Raw genomic sequence first — 15,580 nt, forward strand, 5'->3', positions numbered from 1 at the left:
AGTAAAACTTCAAAAGCAGAATCCTTAGCAAAATATGAATAACAAAATGTTTTGGGAAACACAATGAGCAAAGGCTCCTACTCTCTGGGAAGGATTGTAGAAGGGATTTGTTTGTGCTAGCTAACATTAGCTGCAGCTGTTTGAATGTTTACGGTTGGCTTGGAAAGCATTGATTGTATTATTCAGACTAAATTTTTTTTATACAGCTCTGATGAATCCTTGAACAGTTGAGGAGGTTTCAATTCTGACATGTAAAGCCCATTCCTCTCACTAAATAAAATACAGGAATTGGGAGTTACTCCAAAAGGGGCCAAAATTAATTTTAACATAACATGCTGTTGACAAAAATATTTTTATATAGATAATTTGTGCACCTTTTTTTTTTAAATATCACATGGCTGTAAAATCTGCTGTTAAATTAAACACAGGCCTATATGGGGATTGCCTCAATTTGGAGCCAGTATCAAGTGGCCATTATAGGAACTGCACTTTTTGGCACTTCAGTGCTTGCTTTACTTTTTACCCCAGAGGTTGCTGCTTGCATGAGCTTAACCGCGGAGAAATTATATTAGGTGTTAGGATAATTGTCGTGCGATACACCTGAATAAACCTAGATGTAACCAGTTAGCTAGCAGCCTTATTAATGAGTCAGTTATAATGAAACATGTTGACACAACTTAATGTTCTTTCTATTTGCAACATATTATTTTCATGAAGATATTTTACCCATGGAAAGCTCTATGTCAGTTGAGATGACCAAACAGGTCAGTCCACCACTTTGGTCCGGACTAGAATACTAAGGAAACTTTTTGATAATAAGCTAGTTGATATAATAAGACACTTTTTGGCAAATATTCTACAATCGCTCTTTAGTGAATCTTTGACCTTTTATCTAGACCAACATCAGGTTGCATTTGTTTATTTGTCTAATACTTTGGTTAATGACATAATACCTACAAAACTTTGATACTCCCATAGTTGTACACTATGTCCATAGCTAACTAATACATGTTAGCATACCAAGGTTAACAGAAATATTTATACCCAAGATACATAAACAATAAGCTTTGCACATAACTTTAAAAAAAGCATACAATATAGCTGCTTAAGCCTGTTAACATTTTCTTTGTGAGCATGTTAGCATGCTATCATTAGCATTAGTAAATAACAAGCTTTTGCAAGCTACTTTGTAAAAATCCTCCTTTTTTTTAGTAATAAATCTCCTTAAAGACTTTTTGCATGTGTGTTTAATTTTCACAGTATGATCATTTCAAGTGTTTCTTTAAAAAATACATCAATAATATCTACAATAGCAACTGTAATTTTATAAAAGCAGTCAGAACATTAATGCTGGTAATTCAAAAAATGGATGCATTCACTCAGAGATTTTTAGTGTGTTTAAAATAAATATATCTATAGTGTGAATGTTAAACCAGTTGTCTCTCAACATTTCAATCACTTGGGAACCATTCATCCATAGCAAACGAGTTATAAAAGCATCATTATTTGACACAGATTTACATTTCGTGAATTATGTAACACATTTACATTCCAGCTGAGAGAAGATGAGCCCTGAATCCCAGCAGTGACAGTGAGCAGCAACAGCTGTAATGTTGTTATGGGGTCATTATAGGCCATTGCACTGTGAGTTGTGGGAAATTACTGTAAGTCATTATGTGGGAGTGCTGTTCCCTGAGGTGTTATAGACCTTTATTTGGACAACAGCTCCTGTCTGCTCCCTCTCTTCTCTCTGTGTACTGTCACCATATATGATCCTTGTATAATATTTTTAACTTCTAAATGAAAGTCATTTGATCTATGGGGTTTCTTTGCTTGAGTTGTTTTTACATACAGTTGATATTTCTACATTAGGAGTAACTGTAGATGCTGCGTGTCGGATCGTTAATGGACAACAAAAGGAAGTGGCTCTACATTGCTGATGATTTACCAAACACACTTCTTATAACATCCAAGAATTGTGAGTACAGTGTTTCCTCATTGACAGTAACACGATTTACAATTTGAAATTCATGTTGTTTTGCCTCAATTTAAAATTCCAAGACTGAATGATGGAAACCTGTAAAATCTCATATCTTATGCGTCATTTTAGTACAATGGTGTGAAATATATTTGTAATGATTTAAGAGTATATATTCAAAACTTATTTCAGACAAAACTGAACAACAGTGAGGCACTTTTGTTTGGAAGATCAAATCAATAAGACAGAGCTGAGTCATGTGGAGTACATGAATGTTTTTGCAAACTTAATGAGAGAACAATAGGTCACCAGTGGGCTGACAATGGTACCTGGTTCTTTAGCCTCTTATCTCACAGCTCTTACCCAGGGTGTCAAAGTTCACACAGCTCCGGTCTTTCTGTGTGATCAGCAATTCTATTTCGACTTCAGTAGCCCGCGGCATACCCACCCTTGCGAGGATCTGACTGAGCATGGAGTCCATCAACATGGCGAACCACCGCCTGCACCACAGCCCCGGTTGACTTGAGGAATTCTGTCTCGTGGTTTTTTTCTGCCAAACCATCCAGAACATTCTGTGAACAGGAACATATATGAAGACATACAGACTCTATGCAAGCCAAGAGAGACAGCTGAATAGATGTGTCAATCTGTTTGTGTTGAATATTTTCTATTACTCTATCTACTCTTGGCACTTCAATAATTTGAGCAAAGGCAACTATAGCCATTTTGCTCGATTTATTTTTAATGAAGTCTGTGGAAACTTTCTTAAAATGACCAAAACTCTGAGAAAATAGCCCTGCATCGATCTTGAAACCTTTCCTTCGTTCGAACCTCTCTCCATTTTTCGAAATCTCCAATATTTATTCTAGTTTTACCACGTTTCTGGTCGTGAAACTTATTTGAAAAATGCAGAGTCTTTTTAGGTCAGGTAAAATCACTTCTATCTGAACCAGTTCGCCTGCCCACTTCCATCACTGCAACACCTCTTGGTTTGTTGTTTGCCTGGCAAACTGAGGGGCGAGGGGCAAAACGGGTGTCGCCACCTTTTCTTTTCAAAACAAAAAGAAACCACTCCGCACCAGAATAAAAAAACTTAGAAGGACATCCTGGCTGCTGCATTGTTGTCAGAGAAACCAGCACTTCAACATAGCATGTTTCCTTAATGTCTGATGATATAGTAATGTGATTTAATGATTCCATTCAGTTGATATCTTACATATTGGACCTTTAACTTCAAAGCAGGTTTATGTACTCAACAAATAATGGTTAAATTATTAAACAGTAAGATCTTTGCATGGATAGAGCCTTTTTTTAAGTCTCTTAATATTTCATTTTTGAAAGTCTTTAAAGAATAACAAATGTACCCAAACATAGAGACAAGTAATGCAATCACCACAAACAGACAAAACAACTAAAAAGACATGTCTATGTCTTTTCTAGGAGGGTTAGAGGCCTTTTGCATGTCTGTGACCAGGGCCAGTTGTAGAGATTGATGTTTATATTAAACCATCAGGTTTGTTTTCCCATTTATTACCCTCAAACCTTTAGGAGGCAAACAAGATTGTTCGGCCAATTTTTTCTCATTCTGACAAATGTGTGCGGAAATGATTTTCTAGTCGCGTCACGTAAACACCCCTGAAGGTAAACTCAATAAACAGTGTTCCTGGTGTTGGACATGGCTGGGGTATAAGAGCTCGGGGTTAGTTGGTCTTTTGGTTGAAGGATCGTCTCCTGACACCCCCACACCACCCGTCTATTTGTCACACATATCAGTGTTGTTTACTGTTTGTGACACTCACTTTGTCAAAGCCCGGCTCTGCTACAGTGGTGTTGGGACTCAGCTGGTTGTGGAGCCTTGGATCTGACACAGCTTTCTTCAGATCGTAGTCGAAGAACAGTGCCCTCAGTATCACCTAAAAAACAACACTTATTCAGCCACTGATCATTTTACAGACATAAAATAACAAGCTAGGTGTTATTTTTGAAGACAAAACAACATGCTTAATGAGTAACAGCCCCTTTTTTTTTATAGCATTTTCTGTAGCATTTATGACTCACCTGAGCAATCGAAGTAGTAATTTTTGTTCCTCCTGATCCTCCCACGACCATCTTCACTGTTTTGTTTTTGTCAAAAAGGATGACTGGACACATGGAGGACAATGGCCTTTTTCCTATTAACAAGATTTAATTCAATTAAAGGTAAAAAAGGAGTGAGGACATTTGATCCACTCTGAAGATTTAGTGTTAAAGCACAAAAAACATTTTATACAGTCTGAAAGAGGACAGCTTGACTTCTGAAGCAGCCAATTTTTTACAATTGTACTAGTTTTCAGAAACCTTATGGATGTTTCAGTGTGTGTGTGTGTGTGTGTGTGTGTGTGTGTGTGTGTGTGTGTGTGTGTGTGTGTGTTGGTCTTTATCTAACCTGGCCTGATGAAGTTGTTGGGTGAAGGAGGCACTCCAAAGCCGTTTGTGATGAGTGGGGAGCTGAAGTCGTCCATTTCGTTGTTGAGAATGATCCCTGTTGAATTCGACATGACTTTGGAGCCCAGACTACAAGAAACAACAGCCATTACACAAAAGAAGTTACAGACCCAAAACTGATTCACTTTCATCATTCAGACATTTGTTTTGGTCCATTAAGAGGCCTTACAATTGGTTGATGGTGCTGGTGGCAGCCACAGCGCTTCCGTCTTCGGCCACTACAGACAGATGTGCGGTCCCGTGGTTTTCGGGCAGGTAGAACTCTGGCTCATAGTAGTTCATGTGATGAGTGGTATTGTCTGTGATCTTCTTACGAAGGTCATTGGCATAAAAAGTTGAAGTCATATTCTTGATGAGCTTTGGAAGAGAGAGCAGAACTCAAAATTAAATCGCACAGCAATTAGTTATTTCATACTGTAGGTTAATTCATGTTCCAGGTAAGACCAAAGATAAATGTACAATGAGCTTCCAACACCAAAAATTATTGAAGTGGAAAAAAATAACTAAACATTCATAGTAGGCTAAGTGCTGTATGGACAATATAGCCAATGTAATGAGTCACAAAAGGTTTTAATGTTTGGTAATGCAAAAATACTCTTAACATGTTACGTTTTTCAGTATTTAATGGATACTGAAAAAACGCACCTCTGATCGAATAGTTTATTTTTATGTATTATCAAGGCACTGTGATGTAAACTGTTGTTACATACAGAGCACTTTAATGAGGCTGCAGCTAAAAACAAATACCCGTTCTTTACATTACTCTTTAACAGTTGGGCATTGTCAATATTTGTGAAAAACATCAGATAATATGTACAAAACTGAGAATGTTGGACTTTGGCACTCTCCTTGCAGCACACTGCTATTAAACATGTAACGAGAATGCTCACAAGTACGAACGATAAGGCCTTCAGCTTTTAATACGTTGCCTTTTCTAAAAGGGAGGTGCTGCCGCCTCGGGGTAAATTGTATGATTCCACAAAAAATCGACTCTTAAAATTTGGTATTAGAAATACATATTGGAAGGTAATTTTCTTACGCCTGTGATGTTGAGGAAGTCTGGATCTCCAAGTAAGGTCCTCTTTGCATAAGCGAAACGAAAAGCCTCCACGATGCGATGGTTGGTCAGGATCTTATTCCCAGTGCTTGACACACTATCTGGGGTTAAGTTGTACCCTGTAGAAAATTTAACAAATAAATGTTTTTAAAACATAGACTCATGTAGAGAAGGAGACTGCTAAAATAGACTTGACCCAGCATTTGTGTCTATTTAGTCTGAAAGCTGTTACCAGACTTTCTGTATTAGTCTGAGCTGACAGCCAGTAGAAGAGAGGAGGAGGAAGAAGGCTGAGGGAAGCAGAGAGTTTCGGTTTGATGGTTTTCAGCTGTCGGACAGAGACAGGAGTCACGGTAAATCAGCAGGATGAAAGTTTCGGGCAGCCTGTGAAATGTGTGCGCGAAACCTCCGCCACTCGACTGTGTCCAATTAGGAGGTAAATTGGTGAGATTAGTGTTAGTGTGTGAGGCGGGGGATGTAGTGAGTGGTGGCCAGTCAGAGGAAAGGAAAGGTTTGGAGAGATTAATTACTTTGGAGGGAAGTTTCCGTCAAATCCTTGGAGGGAGACACAGTTAGTATACTGAAAAGCAGCAGAGAGATAGTGTCTGCAACAGAGACAGTTTATATGTCCTGCAATGGCAATTAGGAGAACGTCAATTTAAACACGTTGTGTTGTACACAAAAGATATATGATTAAATGATGGAAATGATGATAGACCAAGAAGGTCTGAGGAGCAGCATGTTCGTTATCTGTCCTGCCACGACTCTGAATCTGTGCTTGGAAGACAGACTGCACAGATATCTGTATCTTAATTACTTCAATCCAAAAGAAGCTCTACTCTAAGGGTTGCACAGTTATTTCCTCAGTGGTTTCAACTTCAATCTCTTAATAAGAAGGAGTGAAATGAAAGTTTTTTATTGAAGCTCATATTTTAATTTCAGTAGGAAGTATCATCTGTTAATGTGGCTGTATCAAAAATCCAAGTCTTAATGTCTTAATCATTGTTAATAAAGAATTTCTTCTTTTTTTTTTTGTATTTGTCACATCTCAGGTGAAATTACTTTTTCTACTATTTGAAAAACCTAGAAGAATTCAAATTAATGTATTCCCTTTCTTGCAAAATGTTCATAAAAACGTCATGTTAACCAGTGAGTCAGTCACACTTAAAAAAATGTAACATTCTAGTAGTTGCTTTATGAGTTATATCTGCATGTTATCTTTATGCCTATGGCTTTTGCGACATATTTTAGCAGTAGCATTATACTTTGTATACGAACTAGTCTTATCTATCTTTTTATGTGATTCTTGGAAAATATTGTATTTTTTCCTTTACAGCTAAGGTTAGGGTTTAGGTTGAGGTTCACTATCTTGAGTTTTGTTGCCCGACTGAATCTTCCCAAGGCTGTTGGATTGTGCTTATTGTTCATTAGAAATCATAAAAATTGATTGAGGCCTTTATACTCACTATATAAATCACTCAAAACGGTCATATACTGTAGTTAATAAGACATCTATATAACTACACTGAAAGCACTGAGTCATCGCTGGTGACAAAGTCATTGAGCTAAGTGTTGCAACTGCTTGAAAGCTGGATTTGATATTTATTTTGTTCAGGCTGGAGAGGCTGTTTGAATCAGGTCCAAACCTTTCTGCCCCAACAGATCAATGTAGACAAATCACTACAGGACTCTATAAAAAATATAATAGGGAACCATCAGGACAGCTCACATTCCTGGCATCAATTACAAAAAGGATGTTGTGGGTGACAGGGACCGGGAGAGCCGGGTGTAATAGACTATTTATAGCCATTAATAAAAAGCTTAACATTGTCAGACAATGGCCAATGTTTTCTGGGATTGCATTACAACGGATGCGTGCTGCACATGGACAGGTTTCCAGAAATTAACTGCTGTGCACAGAAAGTGTGCTACAGTAATGTGTCATGTTATATTAAATAGGATTTTATAGTCCTGCTTAAACTACTTGGATAAATGTCTCTTGTTTTACAAAGTAGTTCAGGATACTCTTAGGTAACTTGAAGTCAACCAATCTTTTTATAGGAACAGATTTAGTGCACAATAGATCAACATGCTGCTCACAGCGGAGTCCTTTTTAAACAGACTGACTGGAGAAGTGAAAGCAGCTCACATTAAAGCACATCCTCTCCCACTCAGGGTGTTTTTGGACAAAGCATCAAGGCTTACCATTCAAGATGTTTAATATCAGCGAGAGCACAGGGCCGCTAGCGGGGGCATTGGGAACAGCCATGGTGTACTCCCCCACATTCACCCTTAGAGGGTTCTCATCCAAGACAGGCACATAATCCTTCAGATCCTCCATTGTGATGATACCGCCTAAACACAGATTGAAACACACTGGCAATGTGCACTTGGACAAAATTGGAAATTTCAATCCTGCTTACCATGTAAATTAGATGTGCAGAGTGTGTTTTTTTTTTAAACGTATCCCGGAGTCTTTTAAGCAAATAGCTCTTAGAGAGAATGGCAGTGGCAATGATGATAATGATGATGTCCTTACAGTATGTGTGACATTAATGTACTTGAAGTGTGAAGAAACATGGTTTCATAGCCAACAATTAGTTCTTTATGCGACAAAATTGGAAACATGATAAAGCCAACAATTATTTTAGGTAAAACTCCTGAAATCATCTGACATGTGACCCTAGGCTTTAGATCATTAAGCCAATAAAACATGTATCTTAATGTGTATAGTGCCAAATCACAGCCAAACTCTCAGGATACTTGACAAAAAGAGAAGGTCAATACTGTGGCCTACCATGAAAATAAATACTTTGTTATATTATTTGGAGAGACTCAACTTTAATCCACTTCTATCCTGACTGTAAGGGCTGAGAAAGTCAGATTAGTGGAGAGGCAGAGAGATGGATAGAAACAGAAAGATAGAAAGGCAAACTTTCTTTGCCCATCATCTTTTCTCATCAAGATCAAATTTAAAAAATATATATCCTACCTGCTGCTTGAATATCTGTCACAAGGTTCTGAGCCAGTTCTCCCTGGTAGAAAGCATCGGGACCCTCCTCGGCTATCTTCCTGTAGGTTGCTGCTAGCTTGGTAAATTTGATGTGATCGTTTTCCTTAAGGACTTCGCCATTTTGCCCACAAAACACTTCACTGATTTAAAGAGAAAAATGTATATTTAATGAAAAATAACCTTAGTGGAAGTAGTCCATCTTATTTTTTAAACTATAAATTGCCATATTTAGGAAAGAGGATGGCAACGTATTAGTTTGTTCATCCTGGTTTGTAAAGACTTGTCAAACAGTCATGCATTAAACCATTCCCTGCATAATGGTCTTCATCTTAACAAGAGTATCATTTTTTTTTAAAACACAGTTGGGTTTTGAAGAAGATTCAAACCACACACTTTTTATGAAAATGTAAACAGAGGTAATAAATCAAAATAAGAATCAGGTTTATTTTCTCATCTAGTTTAATACAATCCGACTTATTTTCGCCACCAGTTTAGTCTCCCCCTGCTGGCCATTAGAAGCACTGTAGGTTTACTGCAATGGCCACATTTTCTAAAACCAAGAGGCCAAATCTACTTCTTATACCCATGAAACATGATTTGACGTACTTCAGAATAATGACTCTGACTCACCATAAGGCAGAGTCATTTACGATTGTTTTCTTGTGACTGTTAATGGCAGAGGCAAGTGCCCTTCCAAGAGGAAATCCTTTTTCTGCAAGTTCAATGCTTGGCTGGAACAAGTCTTTCCATGGTATTTTGCCATGTCGCCGATGTGCCAACTCATATCCTCGAATCTCCCCTGGCACTGCGATAGACAAGCCTCCTACCAACCATGCAAACCAAGTAAGAAAAAAAGTTATTCAGACAATATTACATACTATTATTACCCTTTAAGTGAAATCGTAGACAGAATAATTTTCCTTTTATACCTGGGTTTAGAGTCTGTCCTTCTTTTGTCACTTTTACAAGGTCACCCTTGTTCATAATACATTTAACTACAGCTTGCCTGGGCTCATTTCTACGTCTGACAGAGCTAGTTAAACATTACCTTTCTGGGATAAATCTGTACTGTTGCCAAACATGTTCTCTGTTGCGTTGTGTGGTGCCGTCTCTCTGGCATCAATCGTCTCAACCTTCCCTGTGTGTAAGTCACAAATCAGGGAATTGCATTACTTGTAAGGGTCCATTTTGTCAGTTGGAAAGTAAAAAATTGAACAGTTTGTGTTGTGGATGTATATTAGAGGATTGGTGTACCAGTTTTTGAATCGTAGATGGTGAAGAAAAGTCCTCCTCCGATGCCCATACTGTGTGCGTTCATAAGTCCGACACACAGTAAAGCAGCTATAGAGGCATCCACTGCAGACCCCCCTTTCTGCAGCATGTCTCTGTGGTAAAATTAATTAAAACACACACAGGGAAGGAGTGGAGGAGGATTAGATTATTAGCACACTTGAGATCTTAAGACCCTGTGTTGGCATAGACGTAAATAAATTAAGTACAGATGGTTCACACAGGGATTTGCATGTATGCTTTACATGTGTGTGTATACAGTATTTAGATATGGTTGCATGATTGTGTAGGTGTTTACAGCGCTGTTCCTGTCATGGGGGATGTTTACGGGTGTAGTACCTCTCACCTGCCAATCTCTGAGCATGGCCCAGCATCTGCTGCCACAGCTGCCTTCAAGTACACGTGATCACTCGGTTTCTTCCTTTCCCCAACACCGAAGAAAACTCCCACAAAAGTGGCAACACAAGCCAACACTAGCACCCCCAGGGCCACGACTATTGTTTTCTTCGCCATTTTGACAGCTCAGGTAAGGCCTTGATTTACTGCCTGTCAAGAAAAACAACAATGGTTATAAATAATATTAATCAAAATGAAACTGCAAAGAACTGCACTTTGTATAATAAGAAACAAGCAAAATCACTGTACACCCAAATCCTGAATATACCTCATACATAAATAAATAAAAATTCAAAACAAAGAAAAAAAATGACCCAAAATTGAAGTGAACATATAGAACTACCAGTTCATTAAATAGGTTGCAAAGATTGAATCTTTAAAGCCAATACATTTTCAGAAAAGTTGTCCAGAATGCAGTTTTCTGCAATTTAGGAAAAAAAAGCAAAGTATTTAAACACAGCACACTTTTTTTTCTATGATTACATAACATTTATGGAGAAATTTAAATGTATGACTGCTAGGTTTGATCACACCTTTAAGATGACTGTCAGAACTAACTGTCTGGGAGGATCGTATTTGAATATTTATTGATTGATTGAAGTACAATCTAATACATTGAACAATTATTAGTTCCTTGAGGTGACATATTCCTCTTAAATGTATAATACACACTTTACCATGGTTTTCTAACACTAATATGTGCCCCAAGCCTGTCTACAAACCTCCCAATTATGAGCAAAGTCCATCCTCTCTGTATTTTCCCTGCTCCACTTTTCAGAAAATGTGTGCTCAAACAGGCTGTTTTCCCACTGTGACATCACAAAGGGCAGTAACCCACTCCCCCTATGTGGGTGACACTCCCACAGCTATGTGTTTGCATTTCCCTTTGAATCTGCCTTTCCACAGTAAACAACTGGGCATGGAGTGAGAAACCCCAAGCCCCCCAATTCCTTCCCAAAAGGGGTGTGGTCAGACAGCTCAGTTCCATTTAAAGCTACAGTCACAGAAACAGCCTGTTCTGAGCAGGGCTGATATAGAGAGGTTTATAGGGATGATAAAATATAGGATCAACGTGGATTTTTGACAAGAAACTTCACAGACATGTTTTGAGGACCTCTGAGACTTATTTAAACTTGTTGAAAAATGTTATAATATGTGACCTTTAAATCAGTAGCTTCAGTCGTCAGAACACAGTGCATATTTACAAGGCACTCTTGATCCCTGATAAACATTATGCAACAAGAGGAAACAACCTTTTGGTTTCATTCAGTCTGATTCCTGGAAGGGCTGAGGCCTTTGTCAGTTAAAATAAATGTGCATTTACAGTTTCAGCTCAGGCCTTCAGTAATACATTTGTTAGTAACTATACTGACCAACAGAAGGAAAATATGTTTGATCTTAAAGACTAAGCTAAAGAGAAGACACAATAAGATTTGTTTTGTTAAATATTGCTTACCAATAAGGCCAAGACTTTTAAATGTATTTAATAAAACATGGTACTGAGGTTATGTTTACAATGTTGTGAATCTTAAACCAAAGGTTAGTTGAATGGAGGGCTCTACTCATTTAAAAGTTACATAACTCAAGTCTTTAGTTGAAAAATACCTTTGCTGCAATGCTCATTTAAAACATTTTGCTCCCAACAAATAACAGGTTTTTTTATGTGCATTGTGGACTCTTACGGCCAATAAATATCTACATTGTCATGATAGTTAAGTTAAGTTAAATCATACAACACAGCTTTGTTTTTCTACTTGATTTTCTTTTCTGTGTTGTAATCCCTGGCCTGTGCTTTAGCTCCCAGTAAGACAAAGAAAAAAAAGGAAAAAACAGAGTATTTAAGGGGGTAGTACTTCCCATGGTCTCCATACTGTACATTAATAACTACTGTCATGCAGATTCTTTGGTCTGTCAAAGCACTGGGTCCAGATTATATAACATGCAAGTGATATGAAGCAGTTTCACAGCTATAAACATTAAACATTATATTCCACAGACCATTTTCTGTAAAAAGTCACCACGTTCACATCTCAAAGGACAAAGTTACTTAAAGGATTACAAATTAAAAGGTCTTTTTGTTTGTTTAAACCAATACTTGGATACAAATTGAATACAAACGCTGATGATTAAGTTTCAGTATTGAACCACCTGCATGAATTAAATGAACCTTCAAAAAAATAATTTTCTCTAACCTTGATTTCTCCAGGGGTCTTAGCAGCAGGCAGCTCAGTGTTTACCACGAACCACAGCACCAGGTAAAGGCTTACTTGTGATTCTCGATACGTAACTCAGACAAAAGTCATTAAACTTTAACCCAACATATCATAAATCACCTATCTTGAGCAACCAAGAGCAGAGAAAAAAAATGCAGACAGAGACAGAAGAAAAGACTCATGACAGCGTTCAAGTTATGCAGGGAAATAATGAATCATCCGTACACAATCTACACATCACTTTCTAAAACACCACAGAGCAAATGTGTGACCCTGAAAATGTAAGGCAACAACAGTTCATAATACAATGAAGACTTCTTTATCTAAAGTGGTACTAAAACTTATCTGAGACAAAGATTATAAAGCAGTAGCCTCAGTGTGCTGCTGGTTCATTTTAAGGATGTGAAATTTGACACCAGGTAGTCAACATTCACATAAAACTGTACAGTAGGCCTGAGCGGGGTCATTTCTTACAGCTATGATGCAACACTTTAAAGTTGTTCTTTTTGCATGATGGATTAAAACCTTTTATATCGAAGTGTTAAAATAAAGTGCCTCCTCACCAAGACGATGAAGGCCTTCGGGGCTGCGAGGGAGACGGTCACATCTGCCACGAGGGGACGGAGAACACTAAGAACAAACCGCAGGGGGACAGTGTGAAATAGTCCAGTTAAATAAGCTGCCAGGCACGAGACAGATGACTTTCTCAACTTTGACATGGCGGCCCCAGGCTTGTTATCTCAGGTAACGCTGCTCGGGCAATAAAATGGTTCAAAGAGAATTAGCATTTGTTTAGGTTTCAGATAACCTTGAGGAAATCAAGCATGACAGGTATGTTAAGGCAATCAGAGGCAGCCTTGAATTTGATTCCTCCTAAAATGTGAGGAATGTGTTTTGGTTAAAGTTAATTCAGGCTAACAGAGTTTCACTTCCAAAATAAAGCAATAAATGTGTATGGTTTTTAGCTTTAAATGTGCAAAAAAAAAAAAACGTGACCTGTGTAGTGGAATGTGAATGCTCCGTGCAAGGAGTCTCTGTAAACACAGTGTGTATTTTCATTCATTGGGCCTTTGTGCCAAACATCTAGTGGCAGCTGTGTTAACACCAACACTTAATGTTTGTGTTTCCACAGCTGTACAAAATACCCAAAGTTTGTTAGTTGTATGTAGCTCCATCCATTTCATCAGAAACTGCCATGGCATGTCCGAAAATATTGCACTCATCTTCAACCTGACAAAATATGGTTAACCCCTTCAAAAGAAAAAAAAATAGATAAGAAACAGATTGTGCGTTTGTTTGATTCACAAACTTATGCAGTGCTTCAATAGAATTACATTTATTCACAGGAGGCCAACAAAAGCCTCAAACTCAGCCTGGACTTCAAATATTAAAATAAAAGAAGTTGATTTAAATAAAGTTTTGGATACAAAACAAGTGTCTATCAGTGTGGATGATATATTGTAGCACTCACTTTAATATAAAGTGACACCTCAAGCTGAATATTAAGTTGTCTGCAGGCAACTACATCTGTTAAACCAACCGCTGTTTTCTGCTGATTTCTTCTTTTGTCCACCGAAGGAAAACAAAACCATCCACAGTTTTCAAGTTTTCTTCTTTTTCTTCTTGTGGCTTTTTAATATGTCCCGTCTTGTTTTACTATTCATTTACATCATTTTGTCCGTTACTTCTTTTGTAAACACAATTACTTTCAATGCATGGCAGAGCCTGAAGATATACGACGCAACTGCACTGTGGTGGAGCGACAACAACTTACTGTCTGTGTCAGTCTGTAAATCATTTCATTTGTCGGCATTTACGCAAGGTCACTGAAAAACCCATGTGATGTGTACTCCTGGCTGTCAGCCCCGACACCTTGTGCACAGAATCATCCCAGAGTCCCTTACATGTATCTGGGAAAAGGTCAGAGAGTAGTTTAAAATCCCTCAAACATCTTCAGGAAAACCTCTTTTTCCTGGTGTGATGGTGTGATCTGAAGCATCCCTCTGAGAAAGACCAGTCTGGACTGTTAAGTGCTTCTACAGCAAGTCAGCAATACAAAGCAGCTTTCACATGAACCAGTCCACAACACTATTAGGCAAGAATCTTTAAATAATTTAAATAATTCAATCTCTGGTAAAAAAAAACCTTGACCATTGTCCTCCAATACTCAATATCTCTAAAGAATGCCTTAAATGTTTAACAGTAGCTCAAATCCACAAGAGAAGCTAGAATGACTCAATATAGACCTTGCTGTGATACTACCTTACAGATAGTGTTTTGTATTATACTGTACACATCGTATTGTACCAAACCATATATCACCATTTTGTATTTGGTTGTACCATACCATAATATACAATATCATGCAATTTTGTATCATATTATAAGGAATTGTACTGCACTGACTGAACTGTATCAAAGTAAAACTCTATAAAGTAATGCAACTTTATATCATTACCTAACCTTACCTAGTCTTATCGTATTGTTTTGTAGAGTACCGTGATGTGAAGTTACTTTACAAAACAATGCCATTAGACCGGTGAGGTAAAATAATGTTAGGTGACGTTACATGAACTAACCTTAACTTGCCCAAAAAACAGGGACAAAAAAAAAAAAAAAAACTTACACGCATTATGGACCCTGGGAAAAAGAGTTTGATGGATGGAAATGCAATGGGCACATGGGGACAAATATAGTCTTACTCTTTTCTCTAGCATAAGGTTGCTGATGTTCCCATGGCTTTGCATGTAGTTTTTGAGGTGATACAATTTATCACACTCGTGTGGCATTTTCTTTTGTGATGTAAGGATTCATGCCCACAGATATTCCACAGGGCTGACGGTAGATTAGGATTGGAAAACTCTGTCCCAAGAAATCTGTCAACCTTACCACATAAAGATTTACCAGGAGCTTTACATACTTAACAAGATGTCACTGTATTAGAAACGGTGAGTAAAGTTAAAGGCTTTAAGAAGGTAGCAAAGTAGGCATGTCATCTCACTGTGTCATCGCTCTTGCTTAAGCCCCTTGTTATCATTATTCCACTGCAGTGCATTCCAGTTTTTTTAAAAATCATATTTATATTTAATGATTTCATGAGTGCCTTAACCTGAGTTTTTGTGCTCTGTCTTCTTGCAAGTCAGATGTGC

The 15,580-nt window shown here is 37.8% G+C and overlaps 1 protein-coding gene across 4 annotated transcripts; it reads right to left on the reverse strand.

Annotated features, from left to right (window-relative positions):
- Positions 1 to 1,229: 1,229 nt before the first annotated feature.
- Positions 1,230 to 14,167, reverse strand: ggt1b (gamma-glutamyltransferase 1b). 4 transcript variants are annotated; one of them, XM_065965435.1, is made up of 14 exons: positions 13,972 to 14,167; positions 12,995 to 13,061; positions 10,169 to 10,368; positions 9,787 to 9,917; positions 9,581 to 9,670; positions 9,163 to 9,355; positions 8,512 to 8,672; positions 7,725 to 7,874; positions 5,502 to 5,638; positions 4,632 to 4,819; positions 4,404 to 4,531; positions 4,037 to 4,149; positions 3,778 to 3,891; positions 1,230 to 2,550 (listed from the first exon to the last, which is right to left on the reverse strand). In XM_065965435.1, the coding sequence occupies exons 3-14, from the start codon at positions 10,333 to 10,335 to the stop codon at positions 2,404 to 2,406; spliced, it is 1,719 nt and encodes a 572-aa protein (XP_065821507.1). In that variant the 5' UTR covers positions 10,336 to 10,368; positions 12,995 to 13,061; positions 13,972 to 14,167; the 3' UTR covers positions 1,230 to 2,403. The 4 variants fall into 4 exon arrangements, with proteins under 4 accessions (XP_065821507.1, XP_065821508.1, XP_020485470.2 ...); XM_065965436.1 differs by lacking the exon at positions 12,995 to 13,061; XM_020629814.3 differs by lacking the exon at positions 13,972 to 14,167 and having other exon boundaries at positions 12,995 to 13,384.
- Positions 14,168 to 15,580: the final 1,413 nt, after the last annotated feature.

Source organism: Labrus bergylta, chromosome 17 (genome assembly GCF_963930695.1).
Source record: "Labrus bergylta chromosome 17, fLabBer1.1, whole genome shotgun sequence".
In the NCBI taxonomy this organism is placed as follows: domain Eukaryota; kingdom Metazoa; phylum Chordata; class Actinopteri; order Labriformes; family Labridae; genus Labrus; species Labrus bergylta.

Excerpts from the sequence above, each read along its gene's own strand:
- ggt1b (XM_065965436.1), bottom strand. The coding sequence starts at position 10,335 with ATGGCGAAGAAAACAATAGTCGTGGCCCTGGGGGTGCTAGTGTTGGCT. Across the intron at positions 9,356-9,580 it reads TACAGATTTATCCCAGAAAG|GAGGCTTGTCTATCGCAGTG; the intron begins GTAATGTTTAAC and ends CATGGTTGGTAG. Across the intron at positions 4,820-5,501 it reads ACTTCCTCAACATCACAGGC|CTCATCAAGAATATGACTTC; the intron begins GTAAGAAAATTA and ends TCTCTTCCAAAG.